At 41.0% G+C, this 24,995-nt stretch overlaps 1 protein-coding gene across 1 annotated transcript in view; it reads right to left on the reverse strand.

Annotated features, from left to right (window-relative positions):
• The window catches only part of cpped1 (calcineurin-like phosphoesterase domain containing 1), a 53,186-nt gene that overhangs the window by 18,254 nt on the left and 9,937 nt on the right, over nt 1-24,995 (reverse strand). The window contains exons 2-5 of the mRNA XM_072456362.1: nt 24,763-24,981; nt 11,630-11,802; nt 10,447-10,572; nt 10,221-10,353 (exon numbers count right to left, since the gene is read on the reverse strand). Of these exons, the coding sequence (XP_072312463.1) occupies nt 10,221-10,353; nt 10,447-10,572; nt 11,630-11,802; nt 24,763-24,981 (651 nt within the window). The remainder of the gene's footprint in view (nt 1-10,220; nt 10,354-10,446; nt 10,573-11,629; nt 11,803-24,762; nt 24,982-24,995) is intronic.

Consider the following 24,995-nt stretch of genomic DNA (forward strand, 5'->3'; position numbering starts at 1 on the left):
AACAACATTACAAATTCACAGCGCCAAAGCCCCAAGCGGCATATGGGATTCCATCAAATACAACTGACTCTGTCTACGGACTCTGCTGGTGCCAAAGAAGGTTGTGTGACATCCACCATTCAAGGCAGAAAGAAAGACATTTTACAAAGTCATAGTTTTTGGAAGATTACATAATACTTAAAAAGCAGGGACACTCTTTGAAAAGATTATTCACTCTTATTACTTGCTTTACTGATGTACTTTAAGCAATTTTTTGTCCCGATACGAGAGATTGTATAACATTAGCAAGGAAAAAGATTGCCAATTACTACATTATAAGGGTTACGGTCTTCCATTTGCAAAAATAAATTGATTTGATGATGATTTGATTTGATTTGCAGTGGGTTGTATAAAGAAAGGTCAATTATGAGATGGTTTCGAAGCTGATATGAAAAATGGAAAATTAATTTGCAGTGCAATCTGTACATACAAAAAATAGCCTTTAAGAGCCTGAACTCTGAACTCGCAGATTTTTGGGGGTTTAGTCTGCTGCGTTGATAATTCATATACAGTACATCTAATTCAGTTACAGGCATATAAGAGCTATTTGTTTCTTTGGCATTTAGATGATCAGCTGAAGGTTATGATGCCCTGTTTCATCCTTGGAAATTGCTTAGTGAAATGGAAATCAAAGACAAAAATGAAATCCGTGCTTCTTTGATGTCAATTAGAGCTCAGCTGTCCCCGCGCTCTCGCCGATCCTTCTGAGGGACAGGACTTTGTGTGCATGTGTGAGGTTAATGACACTGCCCCACACTGTAATGACAGTAATGATCGTGGTGGTACAAGAACACATCTGGAGGCACAGGCTTACACGGTGCTGCGGCGAGGTCGAAGCGACTGGGGAAGAAGACGCATGATCCGTAAATAAACCTATATGCAGAGAGGGAGAAGGAACTGCAAATTGTCAAAGCATGTCCAGAAGAGACATCATTTAACTTGGATGAAAGGACGCACATCCCTGTATCGCACAGACAAAGATAAATGCACTTGGCTTGGCCTCTTTTTTCAATAAAGTGTAATCCCATTATGGTTTTCCACAATTCTTCACTTGTTTACACTGTTGTGTTTGTGCCTCTGGAGAAGAAGCTCCACTGGGGCCTTTCCTGCCAGATGCAGCCCTGTCCAGAGGGCTAACGTAACTAACATCAGTGAGACCTACATTTCATATTCTCAATAGGTGCATTTTAAGTACACTTTAACCCACTTAAGTGATTACATAATTACAATGTGAACAACATTAACTGAGAAAAACCCTTGTTTCCAAGGATTCGCTATGGAGTGGATGAGTGTGGTCTGATAGTGTTTCCACAGTCTTGAACCGGGCTGTTTGAGAGGTCTGAAGCGGCCTGCATCTGGTACTAACTCCTAAAGGCCCTTTTGGGCTTAGGGTCTGCTTAAGCTAAGAAGGAGCTACACAGTAAGAGACAAGAGAGCAAGAAGCTGATATAAACACAAAATAATAATTTCTGACCATACTCTGACTTGATTGTGTGAGAAATGACAACTTATATTGAGTTAATATGCTTAGCAAGTGCTGCCCGGTGGTCGAGTGGTTAAGGCACAGCACATATGCCAGGCTCCAAGTGCAGCCGGCCGCAGTGTCGATTCCTGACTCCGATAATTTACTGCATGTCCTCCCTTCTCTCTCATCCCCATTTCACACTCTGCTTTCCTGTCTAATAAAGCCTACGGGGATGAATAAAAAAATAATAAGCAAAACAAAGCTAGCGCATGTTAGCAACAGCTGTTTGTCAACGCAGTACTCAAAAATATAATGTGCATCGTGCCTCCCACCTCAATGCATAACATACAGAGATGTTGAAATGCGGGGAGAAGTGAATGCAGAACGAGCTGGTGATAAATAATAGTTTGTCCACTCGAGCTATAGTCAAGTCTCACAGTGCCACAAACTTGCAATAACTGTCTTTCTGTGAATTGCTGAGATTTTGAGTCAGGGCTACATAAGAATGCACGTTGTTTAAAATGTTTTTAAAGCTAAGTGGGGTTTATTGATTTATCAATAAATGTCTAAGTAGATTTTAGAGTTGATTGATTTAAGTATTTTTTATAACATTTTGTCCATTTGCAGATATGTTGTTACTTAAAAAGTATGAAAAGGAAGTGTATTCTTTATGAACGTTTCTGGTTTCTTGACTGATTTAACTAATTACTCCTGGCTTCTGTTCATGGCCTTGCTTCTCTCCCAGTAGTCCCAGTGATGCCAGAGCTCACTACAAATGTGTAGTGTGTGCTTTCTGATGAACTGCTGTGAGCGCAGAGATGATCACAGTCAGTGTCTTTACGACAAGCGTGCCTCCAGGACACACTCAGAATACACAACACAGAGCCAGACATCTGTAGCACATGAAGGAGCGGGAGGGAGCGAGGGAAGATCACAGTGGAAGGCACAAAAACACTATTCATAAAGCATTTGCTTTTTAGGTTACATTTAATTCACTATTTTGAATGGGCAGAAAAAGGTTTGAAACAGTTCCCTAAAAAAGTTTGACACATTTCACATTGTTTCTTCAAAGAGAATTTGCTTTTTAGCAGATCAAAAGCAAAGTTGGATGGACTGTATTCAAATGTGTTACTTATTGATTTTTTCATTGAGAAAAATAATACAAATATTTAATTGTGCTATATATTGACTCATTGTACTTGGATCAAAGAAGATTTAAGAAGTGTAGTGTTATAGTTACTGTCAATGTAACAGGGCTTGTTATTTTACTATGAGTCGCAGCAGCGGAGATTGATCAGACACTGCTCTCTCGTCTCATCCAGAAGAACTGCAACTTTGTTTTGGGAAGTAAAGAGAAGCAAGATGAGGAATTAGAGACAGTGAGTGGTGCTTTAATTAGCTATACACGAGAGCTAACCCCAAACAAGAGGCTTTGATCAAAGAGGAGAGCGAACCATGAAAGACCCAAGACACAACTCATGTCCGCAGTGCCTTTCCAAAACACACAAGAAAGTGTGTCACAACAAGTAGATTTTAAGGATATTCATTGATATTTTGCGATTCTTTGTGATAGAAGTAAAAACAGGCGACAGCAGCAGTGTGCCACGTGTGTGTGGAGTTCACAGATCGAAAAAGACGTGGGCCAGGCGAGTGTGGAAACAGCCGTCTAACTGCAGTCATTTTAATATCTATTTGGCCCCTGTTCACCTCAGATTTTACAAGTTCCAAAGCGCTGTCATGTAGTGTGCAAATGCGTGTTATGTGCTGATATTAGCCTGCCTTTGGTACTGTAATAATAATAATAATAATAACTTTTATTTATATAGCGCTTTTCAGTGACCCAAAGACGCTGAACATAATAAAAAAAGGGGGGGGTATTTACAGACAGGGGGGGACAACACGTACAATACACATTAATATACAGATAAAATGAACAAGACAGAAGAAGTAGAGAGAAAAAGATGGGGATGTAACAGGGGGTAGAAGAGTAGGCAATGGGGTAGAGGAGGCTAGGGGTAGGGGAGGTCATAGGCTTGGGTGAAGAGGTATGTTTTTAGGCGGGATTTGAATGTTGTGAGTGAGGGAGAGTGGTGGACAGGTTGGGGGAGGGAGTTCCAGAGTCGGGGTGCTGTTCGGGAGAATGCTCTGTCGCCAAAATTTTTGAGTCGGGATGTTGGTGCAGCCAGGGTGAGAGAGGAGGAGGATCGGAGAGCTCGGGTGGGGCGGTGGAGGATGAGGAGGTCAGACAGGTAGGGGGGGCAAGATGGTGAAGAGCTTTGAAGGTGAGGAGGAGTATTTTAAAGTTGATGCGCTGCTTGATGGGGAGCCAGTGGAGAGAGCGGAGAACGGGAGTGATGTGATCACGGGACCGGGTGTGGGTGAGGAGGCGGGCAGCGGAGTTTTGGACCATTTGGAGTCTGTGGAGGGAATGGGAGGAGATGCCAGTGAGGAGGGAGTTGCAGTGGTCGAGGCGGGAGGAGATGAAGGCATGGATGAGGGATTCAGCAGCGGGGAGGGTGAGGCAGTGTCGGATTTTGGCGATGCGGCGGAGGTCGAAGTATGAGGTCTTGACGATGTGGCTGACATGGGGAGTGAAGGAGAGGGTGGGGTCCATGATGACACCGAGATTGCGTACCAGGGTAGAGGGGGTGATGGTCGAGGTGTCGATGCTGAGTGAAAAGGGACCAGTTTTATTGAGAGTGGATTTGGTGCCAATGAGGAGGAGCTCTGTTTTGTCACTGTTCAGTTTGAGGAAGTTGAGAGTGAGCCATGATTTTATTGTAGAGATGCAGGTTTCGATGTGGCTGAGGGGAGGGTTTTGGGTGGATTTGGTGGTGAGGTATATCTGGGTGTCGTCAGCGTAACAGTGAAAGTCCAGGTTGAGTTGGCGGAGGATGTGACCAAGGGGGAAGATGTAGCAGATGAAGAGGAGGGGGCCGAGGACTGAGACTGTGAATGTGCTGCTTGACCAGTGTCTGCTGTGAAACGGTGGTTTGTTTTGAGTTCTGCTGTAGTTAAATGACTTTATATGGTAATCAATTACTTTCATCACTCAATAACGCAATTACTTTTGGGTAAAATTAACAATAAACTATAGCTAATTCTTTCACTGAAGCAACACAGATATCAGTATTTGTTAATGGTTTTGCAATTGCCCAGCCTCAGACCCATATAAATCAAACTTTTACTAATATAACCTTAGTTGTCCGAGCTGACGGGTTTAGAGGGCGGAAGCGGAGAACTGGCATTGGCTGATAGAAGTTCATGAAGCCTGTTGTTTCATAAATCACAGATAAGCCCTAATCAAGGCCGCTTTCTGGATGAAAGCCTCTGTGTTGTACAGTCGGTCCATGCATACGAACATGACGAGCTACAGTGAAGGCAGCTCCTCTGTGAGCGGGAGCCATCATGTAAAATTAACAACACATCTACATATTCTGTGTCTACGTAGAGAAGGTAACGGAATGGCTAATGGCGGCAGGACAAGTGTGAACAAGGTTGTGAATAAGAAAGGACACTCTTCATGTCATGTTCTGTACAGCGTTGCTCTTGCTGTAATCGCTTTAATATAACAAGCTAGTGATTCTGCCCTTTAAATCTTCAACTGCTGTTCTTTCAGAGAAACAATCAATTACAAGCGAGGACGGTCAGCGGAGCCCAGCATAGTTAAATACATGCTGCGATAATGACAGAATAATGAAATTAATAGCCTCTCCCGTCAGTCACCTTGATACATGAATGAAAAGCATGTCCATATAAGAGGTCCTGTCAATCAAATGTGTTTGGGTGTGTGTGTGAGTGCTTCGTTAAGACTTATTGTCCTTGCCAGCCGAGCACTCTCCTATCAGACTCTTCTAATCCCACAACAATGGATTCTGATTACGGAATAATTCTCCCTACAGGAGATGATTGTTAATTCAATTACATATGTGCAAAGAGCTCTTATTGTGCCTATGGCTAATGGGGTATTAATCCTCAGAAAAAGGAGCCAGACAGGGCTGTAGCTATGTACCGTCCTCTGCGGTATTCAAAAATTCAAAAATAAAATAAAATAAAATATAGCCGCAAGCGGCAATGATCGGCCCTCGCCACACCGCCGCCATGCCGCAAGAGGAGGGGGCGCTAACGCGCCCCAATTGTCCTTTTATTACGCCTACTGCTGAATCTGTGACGCTGTCACATCTTCTCCCCTTTGTTTTACCATCAAAAAGCAATTCTATTTTGAATTCTTGGCAAAATGTGCGGCTTTGCCGCACAGACACCGTGACTCTTTGAATAAAAATGTGAATAACTTTTGATGGTCCACCCCTGAAGATGAGTCTCACCAAATTTCAGGTTAATAGGGCTAACGCCCTGGGAGGAGTTTGTGAAAGTCTAAAGTGTAAACATGTTCTGGCGATTTCCCATTGGAATACATGGAGGTTTTGGTCATCGCTACGGCAACGCCATAACAATTATGACATGGGTCTCATTGACTTTTTTGATGGGGCAAAATTGAGTTGTGTGTCAAATTTCATAAAATTTCGCAAAACTAAACATTTAACCTCCATATAAAATCTGTAGGGGCGCTGTGGTGCCAAATTAATTCATTTCACTTCAAGTAGGTTTAGCGCAAAGAGTTTAACAACTGATTCTAATTTGACACAATTCAGACTTTATCTGCGCAAACGGCAGAAATGTTAAATTTGGAGATTCTGAATTCTAGCTACAGTTTGCGGCTTCGCCGCTCAGAGACCGTGACAGGTATCAATGTAATTTGGATAACTTTTGATGTCCCACTCCTCAGTAGCATTTTCACCAAATTTCAGCTTTTTAGGGCCAACGCCCTGGGAGGAGTTCGTAAAAGTAAGACGTTTGGAAAAACTCCCAAGTCATAATTAGCCATTTTTGAACCAATTATGGCCAACATTTGGTTGGGCGGACGGCGTTGCCGTAATAATATTTTTTACTTCTCTTGTCACCATCTACCTCTGCGCCAATTTCATGATTCTACGATAAGATTTTTTTTGGGTCATTTTCTATCTTAATGCATTTTTGGTACATTTGAGGGCGCTGACACGCCAATTTTTTTAAATTTTAGAAAAGGGAGATAGCCAGAATGTAGAGAGGCACGATTTTTAGAGGTGTGTAAATTTTTGTGACTTTTCGTCAATGTTCACTGGGTGAAAAATAGGGGGGGTTGATCCCGAGAAGAAGAAGAAGAAGAAGAAGAAGGAAGAAAGAAGAAGAAGAAGAAGAAAAGAAGAAGAAGAAGAAGAAGAAGAAGAAGAAGAAGAGAAGAAGAAGAAAGAAGAAGAAGAAGAAGAGAGATGAAGAAGAAGAAGAAGAGAAGAAGAAGAAGAAGAAGAGAAGAAGAAGAAGAAGAGAAGAAGAAGAAGAAGAAGAAGAAGAAGAAGAAGAAGAAGAAGAAGAAGAAGAAGAAGAAGAAGAAGGAAGAAGAAGAAGAAGAAGAAGAAGAAGAAGAAGAAGAAGAAGAAGAAGAAGAAGAAGAAGAAGAAGAGAAGAAGAAGAAGAAGAAGAAGAAGAAGAAGAAGAAGAAGAAGAAGAAGAAGAAGAGAAGAAGAAGAAGAAGAAGAAGAAGAAGAAGAAGAAGAAGAAGAAGAGAAGAAGAAGAAGAAGAAGAAGAAGAAGAAGAAGAAGAAGAAGAAGAAGAGAAGAAGAAGAAGAAGAAGAGAAGAAGAAGAAGAAGAAGAAGAAGAGAAGAAGAAGAAGAAGAAGAAGAAGAAGAAGAAGAAGAAGAAGAAGAAGAGAAGACGAAGAAGAAGAAGAAGAAGAAGAAGAAGAAGAAGAAGAAGAAGAAGAAGAAGAAGAAGAAGAAGAAGAAGAAGAAGAAGAAGAAGAAGAAGAAGAAGAAGAAGAAGAAGAAGAAGAAGAAGAAGAAGAGGAAGAAGAAGAAGAAGAAGAAGAAGAAAAGAAGAAGAAGAAGAAGAAGAAGAAGAAGAAGAAGAAGAAGAAGAAGAAGAAGAAGAAGAAGAAGAAGAAGAAGAAGCTATACATTTTCGGAAACTATACATTTTCGGAAAGCGCTCGCGCTTTCCTACCTCATGGTGTGGGTCCCTGGTCACTGACGGGTACTTTCGATAATTTTGAGTGGGCTCCGCCCACTTTGTGTTTTTGGCCCTCTATACAGTAATAATGTTCAATTTTTGCATTACATGCTTATATGCACGGAACATGCAAGAGATGGGGAACGTATTCGTGAGCTACTTAGCGCAAATGAGTGCTTTAAATCATCCCAATGTAAAGTGCTCGTTTAGTGCGAACTTTTGCACGGGCTTCGCCCGTTTACAACGGTAATGTTCCATTTTCCTACAACTAATTAGTATGCACGGGGCGTGCATGAGTGGAGGAGTGCGTTAGTGAGTGCTTGGAAGTGGGCGAGCGCTTTGCGCTCGATTTCGTGCGCACTACGTGCGCACTTTCGCAGCCGTGCTTCGCACGGCCTCACGAGACTAATAGGCCTCTCGCCAGCTTGTGGCGCTCGGGCCTAATAAACATTTAATTTAATTAAAGTTTGAAATGCAGCCTCGCATTATTTCTTTATTGAATTAATTGTTTCTGCGCAATGCGGAGAGCTCGCCTTCATCCCCAGGTTGCTCGGACTAAAACCAGACTAAGAACACGCACACATCTCTGCTTATAAACTCGGCTTGTGATCCATAAGAGGGCAGGCAGCAGCAGAGCCACAGGAGCGGGTGATCCAGAAGCGCACACTCCCAGACTGCTGCCATGACCTGCATCAAGCCAAATTTATACTTCATAAGAAGCGAGAAGTTTGTTCGTGCACCTCGGGATGTGAGACACAGACTTTGTTGGTCAGTTCTCACAGCTGGTTCTTGAACATCGGCTGAGCAGAAGTTTGTTTGGCAGGGCTGTCCTTCATTAGGCTCTGATTGGCTAAACATATAACACCATATTATTCTCAAAACTGTTAATGCGGAAAGTCTTTCTTGAGTGATGAGACCGGCCACAGCTCTATGCACGCTCGCTCTCCCCCCCCCCTCTCACATCCTTGCCTGTATCATTGCATTTTGTACGTCGAAATTCAGTTCTTCGTTTGGCTGGTTTCTCTGTGAATATGGGAGTGAATGTAATATGTAACATGAAGCATCGTTTAGCTTAACATACAAAGAACCCATCCGTTCCCCATCCCCAGTGTCTCCTCTCTCCACAATCCCTCTGGGTATGACCTGGTTTACCTGCCTCATGCACATCTGACCAATTAAAAAAAGTGGGTCACCAGAAAACAAGTTTGAGGAACACTGGGCTAAACGATATCAACTGACCCGTCTGTGATGATAATCTCCATAGTAACGACGTGGAAACAGTTGTTAGGGATCACGGGGGGCGGGGTCTAGAGGAATTTGTCTGCGGTGCTGTTCTCGCAGCCCCGAGGTAAACGAAAAAACATCTTGCTTCTTATGAAGAATGAATTGGCCTTTAGTCCCGGTGCCCGGCCTCTGAGCCCCGGTGACAACAAGGACAACATGAGTCACATGTGGCACCGCACCGTTAGGCACAGCTGGACCAGTTTTATGCAGACTGGGACAAGAATTTTGAGTGAATGTGATGGGGGGCACATGAGCTGAGCACATAAGTTTGCACGGTCCAGTCTGGCCCTGACCACAGTACAGGGGTCCAACGCTGGAGGTGGAGGGGTCCGGAGAAGAGTGCGTAACAGTGCTGCGCTGTTTAGTGCCCATGAAGGTTGTTTTATTATGAAGTGCACTAGTTTTGAAGTTTATTTGTTACGATTCTGGCCATTCACAGAGTGCACCAGACCACGCCCTCAAGTTGCTTCACTCCACCTAATATTTTGGCATAATCATGCCTCTTGTTTAGAATTCCACACTCTGCATTGTCATCAATTGCGCCGACGGCAAGATGTGATGAAATGAGCTCCGCTGCGCCCACGTTAACTCAACCACCGGGGGCAAAATAAGGCCCTCTCTCTTTCAATAATGTCTGTGTAAACTTGTCCATGAACCCAAACAACTGCAAAGTCAGTCCAATAAACTTCATGAGTTTACAGAAAAGCAGATAATTACCATAATCATGTTTCTTTTCTTCACAGAAAAGATCAAGTAGAAGCATAGAAGTAGATTGGACTGCACTTACCCTCAAAACTCACCAGGAGTCCTTTCTTTGTGCGTTGAGTACGTTTTTTTATTGAAGTTGATTTTGTAGACCAATATTGTATTATTTTTTTGCCATTTTAACATTTAAAGTGGTAAGACCTAAGCATGTTTTTTTTCAAACACAGGGGACACACTATGCAAAATCGACTATTAGGAACTTTAAACCTTGCAAATGATGTTTCTTCATAATTAGCTATTATATTTTGTATATTTTGATTGAATTGAGTAATTCTTTTTTTTCTGCATTTGAGGCTTGAGTGCTCTTAAATTGTCTGTCTTTCCCTTCCCCTTATACCCGCCCACTTCTCCATGCTTAGTTTGTTTGAAAAATGATACTTAGTCATATACCTGTCATTATTTGAAAATAAAAACACAAACATCAAAATGCATACGGTGAAATGCAGCTATGAAGAGGCGGGGCTTCTCAGATCTACAGTTTTGAACAGAAAGTCAATGGGCCACCTTCTATTACTAAGCCATTTTAGATCAACATTGCATTTTACAACGACCAAAATGTATAATGTAGCTCTAATTACACCACTACTATGTCTCCTTTAAATATCACGGCTTCCTCTCACCTGCCCTCTTGAACTTGTCCATCAGCTGCTGCCGAACTTCCCTCTCCAGGTTGAAGTAGTCGTCGTCCTCATCGGGGCTCTTGAGGTAAAGGGGGATGTGTTGGAAGACCAGAACGTGTTTGGGTTTGTGCTCCTGTTTTGACGACACATTGCTGCCGTTAAGGAGAGGGACCGAGACAACAGTGAGACCTATAAGAATAGCTCTGTGTCGGTGGTGTTGTCATACCGAGGGAGAGGAAGCTCGGCGCAGCTGCTGTTCCAGCCACGTCTCCTGGGCCTCCATCAGCTGCGGGCAGGCGGAGGCGTCGAAGAACAACTGGGAGTTCAAGACCAGGCACAGAACCCCGCCCACCTGGAACCCCGCGCACACACGCACACGCACGAACGCACACACACACAACACACACACACACACGTTACTACTACAGAGAATAAACCGTTTGCATGATTTTATTGACAATGACGCGTGTGCAGATTGGGTTGGAAGATTGCAAAAAGTCGAATCGTTATATAATCCTTCGACAATTTGCTGTTTTGATTTGATCGTCACATCGATATTCAGTTATTTTCAGTATCATGCAGCTCTTAACTCAAAAACGCACTTTTCTCCACTCTCCTCCTGGTATCCATGGGAAGCTGAAACCCATGAATTAGTCCGTCAGGTTCATGTGGATTAAACCAATCACAGAAGGAACATATAGCTTTAGTTCAATGGCAGATAAAAAGATACTAACTGTTTGAAATGTGATCAAGTTAGAATTGTTGATGTTTGATATCAGCTCAAAAAATCCTGAATGTTTTTTTTGTTTTTTTTCATATTGCCCACCTTCTATACACATTCATAAAGCAGATTAATGCTAATAAGGAGGTTTCAAATACAAATACTATACAAAGTTTAACATTTGACTTCATGAGACAAATTATTTTATATCCCAGATAAACACATTTTGGTATTATGTCGTGCTACAGTGATAGTCAATGGAAGAAGATGATAGAATTGTGGGCCTTGCTATGGATTTTAAATATTGGCTTCCGGAAAATGGCAAATATCGGTTATTGGGAGGAGCAGCAATGTAAATATCGGATATTGGTATCGGCTCAAAACATTTACTTGAATCTAATTTAAAAATCCATATCGAACCATCCCTATTTCAACCCACGATTCAAAAGGGAGTTAACAGTGATAGAAATAAACCAGCTCAAACAATGCATGTGTAAAGTGTAGATGTGTTTTTTGGTCAAGGCTTATTTTTGTGTACCTCTTTGTAATCCTCAGTTATGCAGTGGGGTCCATTTAACATAGGAAAGTGAAATTTGGTCTATTACATTTCATAACTATTCAAAACGTATAATAAGACCAGCAGTTAATACAAATACATTTGAATCGGTTTCCATGGGATGTTTCTTACCCAGAAGCTGAAATAGTCGTCTCCCCACTGGTTGCAGTACTGCTCCACTGTCTTTGGTGTTGGGGTGTTGCCCAGGTCATGGTTACCACTGACAAAAACCAGCGGAATGGACGGGTCTGTGCCCTTCAAAACTTCCTTTAGATCTCGCTCCTGTTCGTCTCTGAATGGTGTGTCTGTGTGGGAAGAAAAGAATCAAACTAGCAGTTACAATTACAGTTTTCAAAGATGGTTCAATTAAAACAGACGAAAGCCGCGCATTTGGACTTGAATGACAAAAGAATATCTTCCTTAGTGCCAGGCAGTGTGTGAGGGGAAGAGTTGCCGAGGGGAGAAGAAATTATTCGGATAATAATGATGACAGCGCCAAGAATGATCAATGTGTTTTGCAGCTCGACTTTACATCACCATGGTTACGGACATGAGGAGCGGTGTTCTGGTGGATGCTTCTCTCTTCGGTCAGACGCGGCCTCTCTCTTGACTTCGCACGGCGACTCGTCACGGTCATTGGGCCAAGATGCACGAGGCCATTTGTTTTAACAAGAGCTTGACAGTGCGTCGGCTTGTAAACAATGTCACGTTGATGAGAGGTTTCAAGCCAGTTTCATCCGGCAGTAGGGAGTGAAAAGAACAGGGAACGCAAACGAAAATCCCACATTATTTATAATTTACAAAATAATCAAACTGACCTCAGGCTCCCAAGATGTTTCTCTGCTTTTTTTTCCCGCTCTCGTTCCCTTTTCTTATTATTCATCTGAGTAATTATTTTACTGGCCTAGTTTTTTGAAGCAAACGGTTCCTTGAATGTTTGGATAAGATGTTACATAAGAGGCTTTGGCGCTGTGCTTTACACCATGCAAAGGGAGTAAAATGTGGTTTCAAACAATCCCATGATTTGTGAAAAAGGCACATTTTCACCACAGCATTAATGTTTCAGTATCTCACAAATGAGCACACAAAGTATATAAACTAAGCATTTTGAACCACTTTCCTAAGCTCTTTAAGTTCAAGAGGGCAGATTATTAGTGCAGAAACTTTAAAACTGGAAACTTTTCTAATGAAGAGAAACAAAAATAAAATTGTCGGTGTAATCCCTCATTCAAGAGTCCTTTGACAATGACTCTTGGATGAGAGTCGAAACGTCTATTTTTTCAAACTGAGTCCAGATGACTACAACTGAAGCTTTTTCTACTAAAAAATAAAATTACAAATTTCAGTCAAAGGCACCATCTGTGCTGCCAGAAAACACACTTCTTCAATTCTTTATGAGGAGTGAGTCTGGTCACTCTCTCTGTCCTCTCAAGCTCAAACTGCAAACAGATGTGTTTATTTTCATGACGCATGTGAGACAAAAGGATCAGGTCATCTATCATTTAGAACTAAATAAAACTTCTCTCGCCTCAAATTAATGTTTTTTTCTTAGTTTATTGATTCCGAAGAAATCCGCAATGTTTTTCAGTCCTCAGTAGTATTTCATTGTCCTGTCCTTTTTCCTCGTAAGCAGCCATGTTTGTTTGATACGGACGGACCAAGCGTGACCAGATTGGCTAATCCACCTGTCAATCACAGCATCTGAATTTGCAGGAATGAAAGCAGACTGATACCGATCTGTATAAAGATATATCATTCTGGATGTTTCAGGCATCTGAGGTGGACGGTCAATGAAAAGAACAGAGAACCAACATGATGATGGGATGTGAACAAGTTTGTCGACCAAAACAAAAGTCAAAAGCTGCCACTGCTTAAACAAAGGCCTTGCGAATGTTGTCATTCCAAAAGCTTTTGGTAGCCTTTTTGCTTCAAAATCAAACAAAAAAAATTTCAAACAATTTGGAAGATTTATGGAAGCATGTTTTGTGGTTACAATTGCCCCAAGGTCCGTCCACTTATTCAACTGGCTTTAAAAAACAGACACGGCTCAAAACTATCAGATGATTTTTGCAAAGTGCTGACCTTGTCTAGAGACAAAGGCAATGACATCACCACCAAGTGAGAACGTGATAGATATTTACTGCTTAAAATTAATAGGCCTAAACTTTTGTTTTTCTTTTTTATTGCTTGAGAATTTTAAATGTTCTGCCTTAAAACAACACACCATAATGATCAAGTCAATGTTAACACCATCACAGTTAAGTACAGTGCGTCTAAAAAGTATTTACTTTTTCCACATTTCATTATGTTACAGCCTTATTCCAAAATGAATTCCTTATACACCTCAATTACAAGCAATGCCCATAATTACATTGTGAAAGAAGGTTGTTTAAATTATTTGCAAATGTATTACAAAAAAAAAAAAAAAAAAGTATTCTGTATTTAAAATATCGGACATACTTTCCTGATTTTTTCCTGAAAAATTCACTTTGAAATTATTTGTGCATTTTTATTGAAAGCAAATTGAATCTCTAATGGTTTCCTTCCACTTCTGCTAAACCATCACATATATGCATTATCATTGAACAGATTCTTGAAGGCTGTGATAACCTCTTAAAATACACCAACACTTTACAAACACCTACTGAGAATAAATAGGATGCACATTATTGAATACTGGCTTTTTGGGGTGGAGATTTTCTGCATATATTTGCTTGCCCCGCTCTGTAGCTTAAACTACATACAGGAGGAAGGAGGGGAAATGAAAATAATAACACAATACTGCCTTCCAGTCTCTCCTGAGCGCTGACTGAAAGGCCTTGTTGGTTTAATGAGATTGCAACGGCGCGATTCTCAAACCCTGACAGCAGACTTCTCCAGGCAGGCAGGTCCTCGTTGAGCCTGTCCAACCTGGTAAGCACTTCTCTCAATTTCCTCTAAAGAGCGAGCTGCCGGGACCGCACACACCCCCTCGGTGTGCGGGGTCCTGCTGTCGCATACGTTTTAGGCGCTTAAACAACTGTGTTTTCAATATGAGGAGACGGAGGAATTGGTGACTAACTCCTGCTCCATTCGTGGCTGACAGCTTGTGCTGATGTGGCACTGGACTCTGGCTTATGAGGAGGAAGCGGCAGAGGGAAAGGTGCAGGAAACAAATCTCACTACTTTAAATACAAACAAAGCACTTTTTGAACAGTCAGAATTTTTAGGCACACAGTTAGATGTATAGAAGAGTTAGATGTATGGAAGAGTTAGATGTATGGAAGAGGAGTTAGATTTTATGGCGGTGTAATTGTACAACTGATTGACTTGACTACTGTACATAATTCATTCTGAGAACTACTTAAATTAATAAGTTAATGAATAAGTTAATCAATAAAAGGTCTTAAGCAATTGACATTTCCATTTGATAAAATTATAATCAACATTTCTGAAAGCTGCAATAGGAAACTCAATCACTTGTGCGTTATATATTCTCTAGAATTTGGAGATCACATTCTAGGTATGGACTTGGTTTAGTCCCAGTTTAATCCTGCTTTAGACTTGATTTAATACCTGTTCAGATCGAGTTGGTACAAGTCTTGTCCTCATTTAATTCAGGTTCAGTACAGACAGGGAAATGTTGGTAAAGCCTTTCAAATTATATTTTCCACACAACAATTGAATAAAGCAGATCTAATATTGGTGCGACAAACGGTTTCAAAAGTGGTGGCGGGTCCAGTCCAAAGGTGACGTTCCACAGGACATTTGGCCCTCCGGAAACTTAAATTGATTAACCCTGTAGTGTACTGGGTGATGAGTAGAGGCTTGAGCTACAGTAGCAGTTGACATTTTCAATTACCAAATTATGTGTTGCTCAACGGTTTAGTTATTTTACGAATGAAGGTCTTTACTGTATATGATATCATCTAAAATGAGAAATATATTTATTTAAAGTTGTAAAGTGTTACGTTTATAACTTTCCATACCCCATTACTACAACCAACTACACCTAAAACGGCATCTGACTTATTTGGCTGTTTTCATGTCTGCTTACAGCAAAAACTGAACACAATTAAGGAGAGGCAAATTAATAAGGCAGGAAGTCTACTAATTACATACCAACATCAACAGCATGGAGCAAACAAAATTAAAAAGTGGAAAAACAAAGCTCCAAAATGCTTACCCATGTTCTAAAAGAGCTCTTCTCCTCAGGTCGTCTCTTTCATACTCTCCCATCCTTGGTGTTATGATCCCCGGAGAAAGTGTTTTTATCTGCTTTGGATGGTAATTAGCTAGTTTCCACACTACTATTAAGGCGACGGAGAAGTCCCATGGTAACCTCTACTTCACCTATGTCGAGTTCCTACACAACTCGCCTATACTCGAACATCTCTGCCTGCTGCACCATGCGTACCATCGCTTGCCAAAACCCTGTGGGACGCAGCTTGAATCCTTTGTAGTGCTCATTAGGAGAGCGTTAAGTCCAGTATGTTTCTCTAATCTAATGTGCGCTCCAATCCTCCCCACCCATCGCACTCTTTATCCTCTTCATTTGTCAGCTTTGAAAGTAAGTGAGACGGAGAGTGAGAAGGACTCTGGAAGAAACTCAAGAAGTCTTTGAGAGGAGAATGGTGTCTTCTGGGATATGGGTGAGGATCAGAATTGAGATGTATATAAAGATGGGATATGAATGAAGGAGCAGGAAGGTTTGATAGATACAGTGTGATAAATTGTCTGCTTTGGATAAGATTTCTTGGTGAAGTCCAATTATTGTGCAGTTTCTGTTTTTGAAACTAGAAACTTAAATTTTAAATGAAATACAGCAATTATTCAATATGTTAAGAATGTGGTAAAGCAATGAATTCAAATGAAGAAGATTCTCTGATTTAACATTTTAGTTTTCTTTTTTGCTTTAATAATGCTTTGAACACATATTTTTGGGCAGTTTCTACCATTCTTCTTTGCAGAACCTCTCAAGCTCCATCAGGTTGAATGGTGAGCGTCGGTTCCCAGCCAGTTTTAGATCTCTTCTGAGATGTTCAGTTGGGTTCAAGTCTAAGCTCTGGCTGGGTCACTCAAGGATTCACAGAGTTGTCCTGTAGCCACTCCTTTGTGGTCCTGGCTCTGTGCTTAGGGTCGTCGTCTTGTTAAAAAATAAACCTTCGGTCTGAGTTCCAGAGTGCTCTGGAGCAGGTTCTCATCTAGGATGTCTCTGTACACTGATGCATTCATCTTTCCGTTGACTAGTTTCCCAGTTCGTGCAGCTTAAAAACATCCCCACAGCATGATGCTGCCACCACCCTCCAATACTGTAGGGATGGTACTGGTCAGGAGATGAGCGGCGCCTAGTTTGCTCCAGACATGACGTTTCCTATTCAAGAGTTACATTTTTGTTTCACCAGACCAGAGATTTTTGTTTCTCATGGTCTGAGAGACCTTCAGGTGTCTTTTTGCAAACTTCAGGCGGGCTGTCATGTGCTTGTTGGTGGCGTGCTGCAGAGAAGGTGGTTCTTCTGGGCGGCAGTAGCTCAGTGGTAGAGTGCTCATCTTCTGATCCGATGATCGACGGTTCGAACAGCTGGTGCCTCGAGAGAATACTGCTGTTGTGTCCTTGTGCAAGACACTTAACCCGACTCACACCCAGTGTTTGCAAACACTGGTGTGTGAATGGGTGACTTGTTCCTAGATGTAAAGCGCTTAGAGTTCCTTGACAGTAGAAAAGTGCTATATAAATGTGACCATTTAATTTTTTTTCTGGAAGGCTCTCCTCTCTCCACAGAGACACACTGAAGATCTGGAGATCTCCAGGAGTCATTCTCAATCTGTAGAGCAAGACCTACTGATAATAGCCTGTCCTGTTTTTGTTTATACTGCAAGTTTCACCTGAAACCAATATTCTTTGTTTATCCTAACAGCCTAGTAATGGGCTGTTAGGATAAATCCTATTGTTTCCTGGCTGCAACTCCCTCTACAGTTGCAGCCAGCTAACAATAGGAATAGGTACCTGATTACCATCAGAATGGCTGATCACGCCCCATGGCTTCAAAATACTGCTGTATAGAGCTTGCTTTGTGAATGTTGACCAAACTATTGTCATGCATTTGTATTATATTTCTGTGTCATACTTATCAAATGGGACATGATATTCTTACTGTGTACTTTCTGTGTACTTTCTCATTATCTGTGAACTGGTACAAACAATCTTTAAAGCTGACGTCGTGCTATTTTATCAGACCCAAGCAACAGCTTTATAAAACACAGTTAAACTGTGCGAGGACGGAGCTCAGCTGCAAGACGAAACAACATGCTACTGTTCTGTTTCTCCCTGTTTGCATCAAATAAAGACCTAAAGTCTGTTATAGACTCAACTTTGAAAGCTTGAAAACTGAATCTAAAAACCTCTATTTATGCTTAGAAGCTTTTTTGTAATAATTTGTTTATTTTTACACAATACACAAATAATGCACAAATAAACAATAAATAAAACAAGAAGAGAGCACAACATACATTCAAAAATACATCCAACAAAACAATAGAAACTAAAACACATGTAAACCCAAACAATTGTCCCACTTTGCACACAGTCTGTCAAATTTGTCCATTTTCAAATCGAGTCCGAATGTGATTTTTTTTTACCCATTTTTCGAAGGTCCAATATAATGTCAGTCCAGTCCTTGATTGTTGTGCATTTTGTGTCATCCATGTTTTTTGTGAGGGCCTTTTTTGCTGCCACCAGGAGGATGCTCCAGAATTAACTGCTGGTTGTGTCCATGGCAGGAGTCCTGAAATCCAGTGGAATGATGTCATAAATTGTCTGTAAGGCTGTAATGATCTCTGTCCAGAACTTCAAACAACAGGACAGTCCCAGAAAATGTGATAGTGGTTTGCCTCCTGGCTGCCATAGTTTATCCAACAGTCGGATCCAATGTTACAATTTACTCAACTAAATGTACAGACTTTCAGACTGTTAGTAAGTCCCTTTTCTGACATCAAGTTAACATTTCTCTGAAATTGTACTGACATCAAAGTTGTGGTTTAAAAAGATGCTTAGTAAAACCAAATTGAACGTCACGGTCTTGTAAGGACTGTGATAAAACATGAAGGAGCTTTCAGAGCTGAGAACTGGCGCAGAGCTTTCACTTTGCAGACTTGACCTGTGTTTGGTCAAATGTTTTCTGCAGCGGAGCAAATTCTTGAAATGTTGAAAAAGGAGCAAAAGACCAGGGAACAACTTGATTCTCTGACAGTTTGATGTTTTCTCCACTCTGCATGCTGGATTGAACAAACTTGTTTTCTATCAAGCTGATAATCCATGCTGTGCTTGCCTTGACTGAAGATCACGCTATGCTTTGAACTCTTGGATCATATGTGCCCATTCTGCCTTGGTCTGGCAACCTTCATTCACATTGACCATTCCAAGCACAAACAAAATTGTGTTTCTGGCCAGAACTTTTAGAAATAAAAGCAGAGAAATACTCAAACAGTGTTACTAATATGTAGCTGTACAATCCCAATATTTCCACTCTACTCCAGCTCGTATTGTACAAACTACTGGAGCCTTTATATGTCATAAATTGAAATCGAAATTAGTAAACAGATATGTTGGTGTACAGCTTAGTTTACACTTTTTATAATTACTAACGAAGTAGCACAATTAATTTATTATATGTATAAAAAGTGTGTTTTGTCTTCTTTTAGTGGAAAATGTAAAAAGTCCTGCATTCTTTGAAAATAAGCTTTGAAAGTAGTCTTTGAAGATACTTACAGAGAGCCGTCAATCATTTCCCATGTGGGACAGAGGAAAATTCCACAGGAATTAAGCTTTCTTTTGTAAAACTCAGGATTTGAACTCATACACTGCCTTTACCATTCGACCACCGGGGAGCACTACGTACATTATTTTCACAGGGATCTGAAGAAATGTATGTTTTACAATAAAAATAATATATTTATACATTGTCCCTAAATCTAGAAAACAGATTTAGGAAGTACGCAGGAGTGTGAGACAAAGCCTGGGGGGACAAAAAGGTTGGTAACCACTATGCAACACAGAGTAATAGAACCTATTCTGTATATATTACAATATTAGAATTTGGAAAATATAGAAAACCTGACTTCTTTTGGAGATGAAATGAGCTCTCCAAATGTATGCAAATATATTCATCATGAGCTTCATCCATGATGTGTAAAAGTACATTTGTTTTTATAGGCACTGTCAAAATAAAACGAGAAGCATTACAGTGCAACCTCTGACAAAATGATAGAGCATAGAGACGAAGCGCAAACAGTGCCACAACAGGAAAGACGGAGAGTGAAATTTGGTTGCCAGTTTCCTGTCGCTGTCAGGCAGAAGTGTCGACAATGGCGCTTGACAGCCGTCTCCCCTGGCCCCCGCCCGTTCATTTGGTAATGTAAATAAACTGTTTAAGTTGAAATGTCAGGCGAGAGACGGCGAGGCGCTGGCAATATTATCTCCTGTAGTCATGCGAGTTGACGGACGTGGCGGGTAATGAAGGTGGCACGCGCAACCTGCTGGAGAGGAGATGACAGTAACCGGGCCAGACCGGGTGGTGTTTAAAGGTTCCCCGAGGGCTGCAGATTTGAACTTGATGCTCGCACTACGCCCCTGCCCCGCTGAGTCTGAAATACGCCTGGCTGAGGCCTATGAATGTGAGCCATCGGAGGGAAACAACGGGGGGGTGGAAAAAATGGACATCGGCCATGCTTGGGTCTAAATAGCGCGGTCATCCAGTTGATAAGGACACTTGGACGCCCAGAGCAGTGGCCAAAAGTGCTCATGTCTGTCTGTGTGAAAATAAACTGGTGGCCATTATGACCCAAGAAGAGGGGAGGCGAAGTAACACTTGCTCTATGACTAAGCCAAGCCGAGTCTGTGCTGAATATGAATAGCTTGCCTTGAGTCAAATGTAAGAGGCCAAGGACATTGTACAGATGGCATATGTGCTACTTATGAGATCTTGCGAGCTAGTGCATAATAAGCTCCAGTCCTCCACACATGATTATACATTCAATGTGATTTAATTATGCAAGTAAATAGATTCAGACTGTGCAGACAAGTAGAGGAGTTGTGTTTGTGTATTTTACGTAAGGCTCAAGTCATACAATTGCTTCAGTGTTACAGGATAGCTCTAGTGTGCAAAAACAGATACGACTGACAGCCCAAAATGCACAACAATGTAGAAAAGGGAAACTTAAAGCTTAAAACAAAACTTTCGTTTATATCCTTCCATTGTTCAACTCCAATTTACAATTCAATGTAATCATTTCTATTAAAAAAAAAATCATTGTGACTTAGTGCTATAGTGTTACAACTAATTGGTGGAACGTAACAAAGGTTTTTCTAATTATGTCTTAGTTTGGTGGAATAGCATCTGTGGTAAATATTGATCATAGTTTTACATCTGTGGAGTTGCAGTTTGTGAGGAATATAAAAAAAAGTAGAGCCGAGTTCCTAAATGGAATCCCTCTGTGTCATCAGTGTGCAACGTGCCCATGTTAAACAATCATTCAACAAAATAAAGCTGTTCTCGGGTCATATTTATTGTCGATTTTAGTTTTGGCTCTTGTTTACAGTATGGTTGCTAGGTAACAGTTGTGGATCTACCTCTACGTATGTCATATTTGCTGCCCATGTCCAACCAGGAAGTATATAATATAAACTTTACAAAAAATGTCAAACACGGGACAACTATGCAAGTGAAGTCAAATCTTAAATATAATCATACATTTGAGTGAAAGGTGTAGTCTAACTTGTCACATGAACTTTAAGTAAAAATGTTTAGGTATCATACATTTTATTATATATATTATGGTGACATCTCGCCTGAAGGTTGAGTTTAAGTCCAAGCTCTACTTTGATTAAAATGTAAATAATTACACTGCTGTAACCTTGTATAATTTTTCACAAACCTGGTCAATAATATACTGCGATTAGGTAAAAACATACCCTAAGAGGTTTGTCGACACCTTATTCTCTAGCTTCCAATTCCCTACAGCCAGGAACTTCATGCTGGTTTCCTAATTGTCATGCAAAAGTAGTCTGTTTTTGGTTAGCGCTTCGCGGTTCTTTTTTACTCAATATTAACGCCACAGTCAGACATGCCCGTTCATTCCTCTTCCCCCTTATCAAATCAGACAGATGGACATAGGAAAAACAACACATAGTGGTCACTCATTTCATTACAGTGACTTCAATAAAACAGCCTCCCCGTGCTAATATCGCCTGCCAAGCCACAAAAAACACATGCGCTTAAGGAGTAGAACTGGCCACCTTGAAATTGCAGGTTCTCAAATCACGTTCACAGAAAGAACACAGCCCGGGCATGTGTCAAATACCACTTGTCGTTCCAAACAAGGTGGGAAGGGAAAAAAACTGCAGGAAAACGAGGATGTTTACTCAGCCAGCTATTTGTGAAGGCCCCCAGAAAATCTATTTGTCTGGCTCGACAGTGGAAGCATCTGGTGGATTGGGGAACCAGCTGCCACGGTGGCATTAGAAGTCTGTTTTGCTGTCCTGCTTCCAAGACATCTAATATGACAAACTCCCGGCATAACATGGATAGGCTGAATCAATTGGACACTGGTGGAGTGAAAACAAACAGCTCCATTGCGCTGTTATTTACAAGTGAAAGCTGTAAATAGAAAGTGTCACTTTCTCATTTTGTAACCACTAGTCAAAGTGTATGGTTTTGGATGCTCCCAGGTGGTTGTGGGAAGATAAATTCTTTCAACAAAGTGCGCAGACAATTTTTTCCTGTCTAGTTGCACAGTCTGCGGAAAGGCCCTGTCCGTGCCTAGCCTAAATAGCAAGCAGCTGGCTCTTCGGTTTACAAAAATGGGAAGTCTGGCTTGTTTTTGATCAATAGATTAAATCATGCGCACGGAAAGTAAAGATGCCTGAAAATAGCCACAGGGCCCAGGCTTTTTCATAAATAAATAGCAGCCGCTGTCATGGGAAAGCTCATTGTTTACCAGCTCTGGGCTGAAAAGCAGAGCGAAGTTCCAAACCCTAGGAAAATCGGAAAAATTGCGTAATTGAAGCATCCTTAAACTGAAAGTCCTTTACTGAGAGTATTAATTAGATTAGGGGTAATCTCAGAAGACAACTGAGAATATATTAATCAATATGTTTTATTCTCTTTAAAGGAATGGAAACGGATAAGCGACTGTTGATGAAGATCTGAAGAGAGAGCGAGAATATGGATGAATCTCTGGAACATGAGAGATGACGGCATAAATAATTTCTACTAACAATATAACAGCAGATGTTTGGAATCTACATTTACGATTTACTTTACAATTGGAAATAATTCTGACTTTGGAGCACATTTAATTTGTGTCAGAATTTTTTGGATTAAATTAATAAACAAACCTTTATTTCATTTATTTTTAAGGGATATTGTCACCAGCGTGTTTTATTGGTCCTCCTGATCACACCTGTCCTGACTGTAGTGCCTCATAGACCATGAAACAATTCTTAACCCTTTTAAACAACATTCAATTAGAAAAAATACTTGATATATTGACTATTTATTTTGCAGCTTAATGGCATGTGTTGAGTGCCTTTAATTCCAGCAACAAACAAGCCTAATGCAAATGAGGCTGTTTGTCATTTCCACAGCGGAAGATAAACACGCCATAAAACCATTTAACTGGTGAGCAGTCTAAAATGTGTGAAATCACTTTGCCGTTAGACGTGATCCCAAAAAGCACGTAGCATCTGCATGAGTGATACAGCAGATGTTCTGAAATAGGTCTCATGGGGGCGCCATTGCTTGATTTTGTCCGAGTGGAAGAGATGCTATAGAGAGCTAAGGATCACATCACTAACATCTGGGAGTTTATGTTCAGTGACATTAAGATGGTAACTGGAAGATACTGCCAGAGTGGAGTGTACTCACTGTCTTACAGCACTAAATAACTGCTGCCTGTGAGGGAAGGGAATCCAGGCACGTGCTGTCTGTGGAGCGCGAAGTCTCCTCAAAAAAGTATGTACTTGCTGCACTCAAGGGACTAATCTATAATAATAAGGGACTAATATTAAGGGAACAATAAGGACTAATAAGGGACAAGATAATATTTAAAATTAATCAATTCTTGAATAGTACAAAATAATTTGTGGTTGGATTGCTGATGAGGTGCTCCCTCTGCTGGTGATTGGTTGATGGTGTTTGTTTGTATTTCAAATACATGTGCAATGTTCCTATAAATAAAATAAAATAATAAATATTTATTTTTCTACACTAGTTGTAATAGTAGTACCAAGTGTACTAGTTGTCTCCTTTGAGGTTTGAGTCTGGTTTGAGTCTCTGTCTCAAATCAAAATAAAACTAACTAACCATATTCACAAGAGGCAAAAGAAGCACCTGGTACAGTTCACAAAGAGGACACGCCCTTCAAATGAAATTAGAACAATGGCGTGCTGTAGTTTCACTGACAGAATGAGTGGAACCGTTTTTGGCACAGGCTGTCCAACATGCCAGATTACTATCTGTAATTGCCTTAATCTTACTTACCGCATCATGGTGGAATTAAAATAAATCAGCACCCACTGAAGCCACAGCTTAAAATGATTCAGAAAGAAAACAATGTAATATCAAGATGTTCAATAATCTACAAACTGGTGATTCAAAACCCTCCCCAACCTTACCATTAAGGCAACTTGTTGATTATATGTATATTGTTTTTGAGGTTTTAAACATTGGTTCCGCATCAAAAATATACCTGGAGTTTATCTTCGTTCACAATAGTTTGATGAATCATCTCCCTCCGATCCTCAGAAAAGACTACATTGTAGGTGTTCCAGATCAGCAAATCACCACCACTAGCTTTTGATTATTTCCTCTTGGTAATTCCTTTGGCTGCCAGTAAATATAAGGCTAACACCGAAAATCATAGATATACATTAAAGGCGGCATGGACGATTTTCATCCTTCATTTTGCCCCATACACTGAGGGAACTATATTATAATAGATCCATGCGCTTAGGCACGCGGAAACGTGGGGACAAGCCTGATGCGGCTGCAGGTGAGCGGTAGGTGCGTTTTATGATTGATACGTGGCAGGACAAATGATTTATCCACGCCACGAGGAAATATGATAAAAAATTTGCTGAAAAAAATCGTCCATACCACCTTTAATGTATGCGATAGATACATAATCTTAATTTCTAAAACATGAGATGCCAAAGTGCTTGAGAACGTGTTTAAAGGCCAAGAACAATATAATATAATGCACACTATGCTTTCTTCTGCATTTCTAACCTGGCATTGCATGGACCAGGTCTCCGCACAGCACCATGAACCTCGGTCTGGGCTGTAGTCGGTTGACCGCCTCAACAGCCTGTTTGGTGAGCTCCACTTCTTCGGCCCATTCATCTCCGCCTCCGTCACTGTCGCCCTCTCTCCAAGCCTTCATCAACCCCAGCTGAGGGTCTGCGGCCTGGATGAAACAGAACGGACCTCTCCACTGCCCCTCCGCATCTGAAAGCCACAAA

Source organism: Eucyclogobius newberryi, unplaced genomic scaffold (genome assembly GCF_026437365.1).
Source record: "Eucyclogobius newberryi isolate DKJ021-1_F unplaced genomic scaffold, fEucNew1.0.hap1 SCAF_20, whole genome shotgun sequence".
Lineage (NCBI taxonomy): Eukaryota > Metazoa > Chordata > Actinopteri > Gobiiformes > Gobiidae > Eucyclogobius > Eucyclogobius newberryi.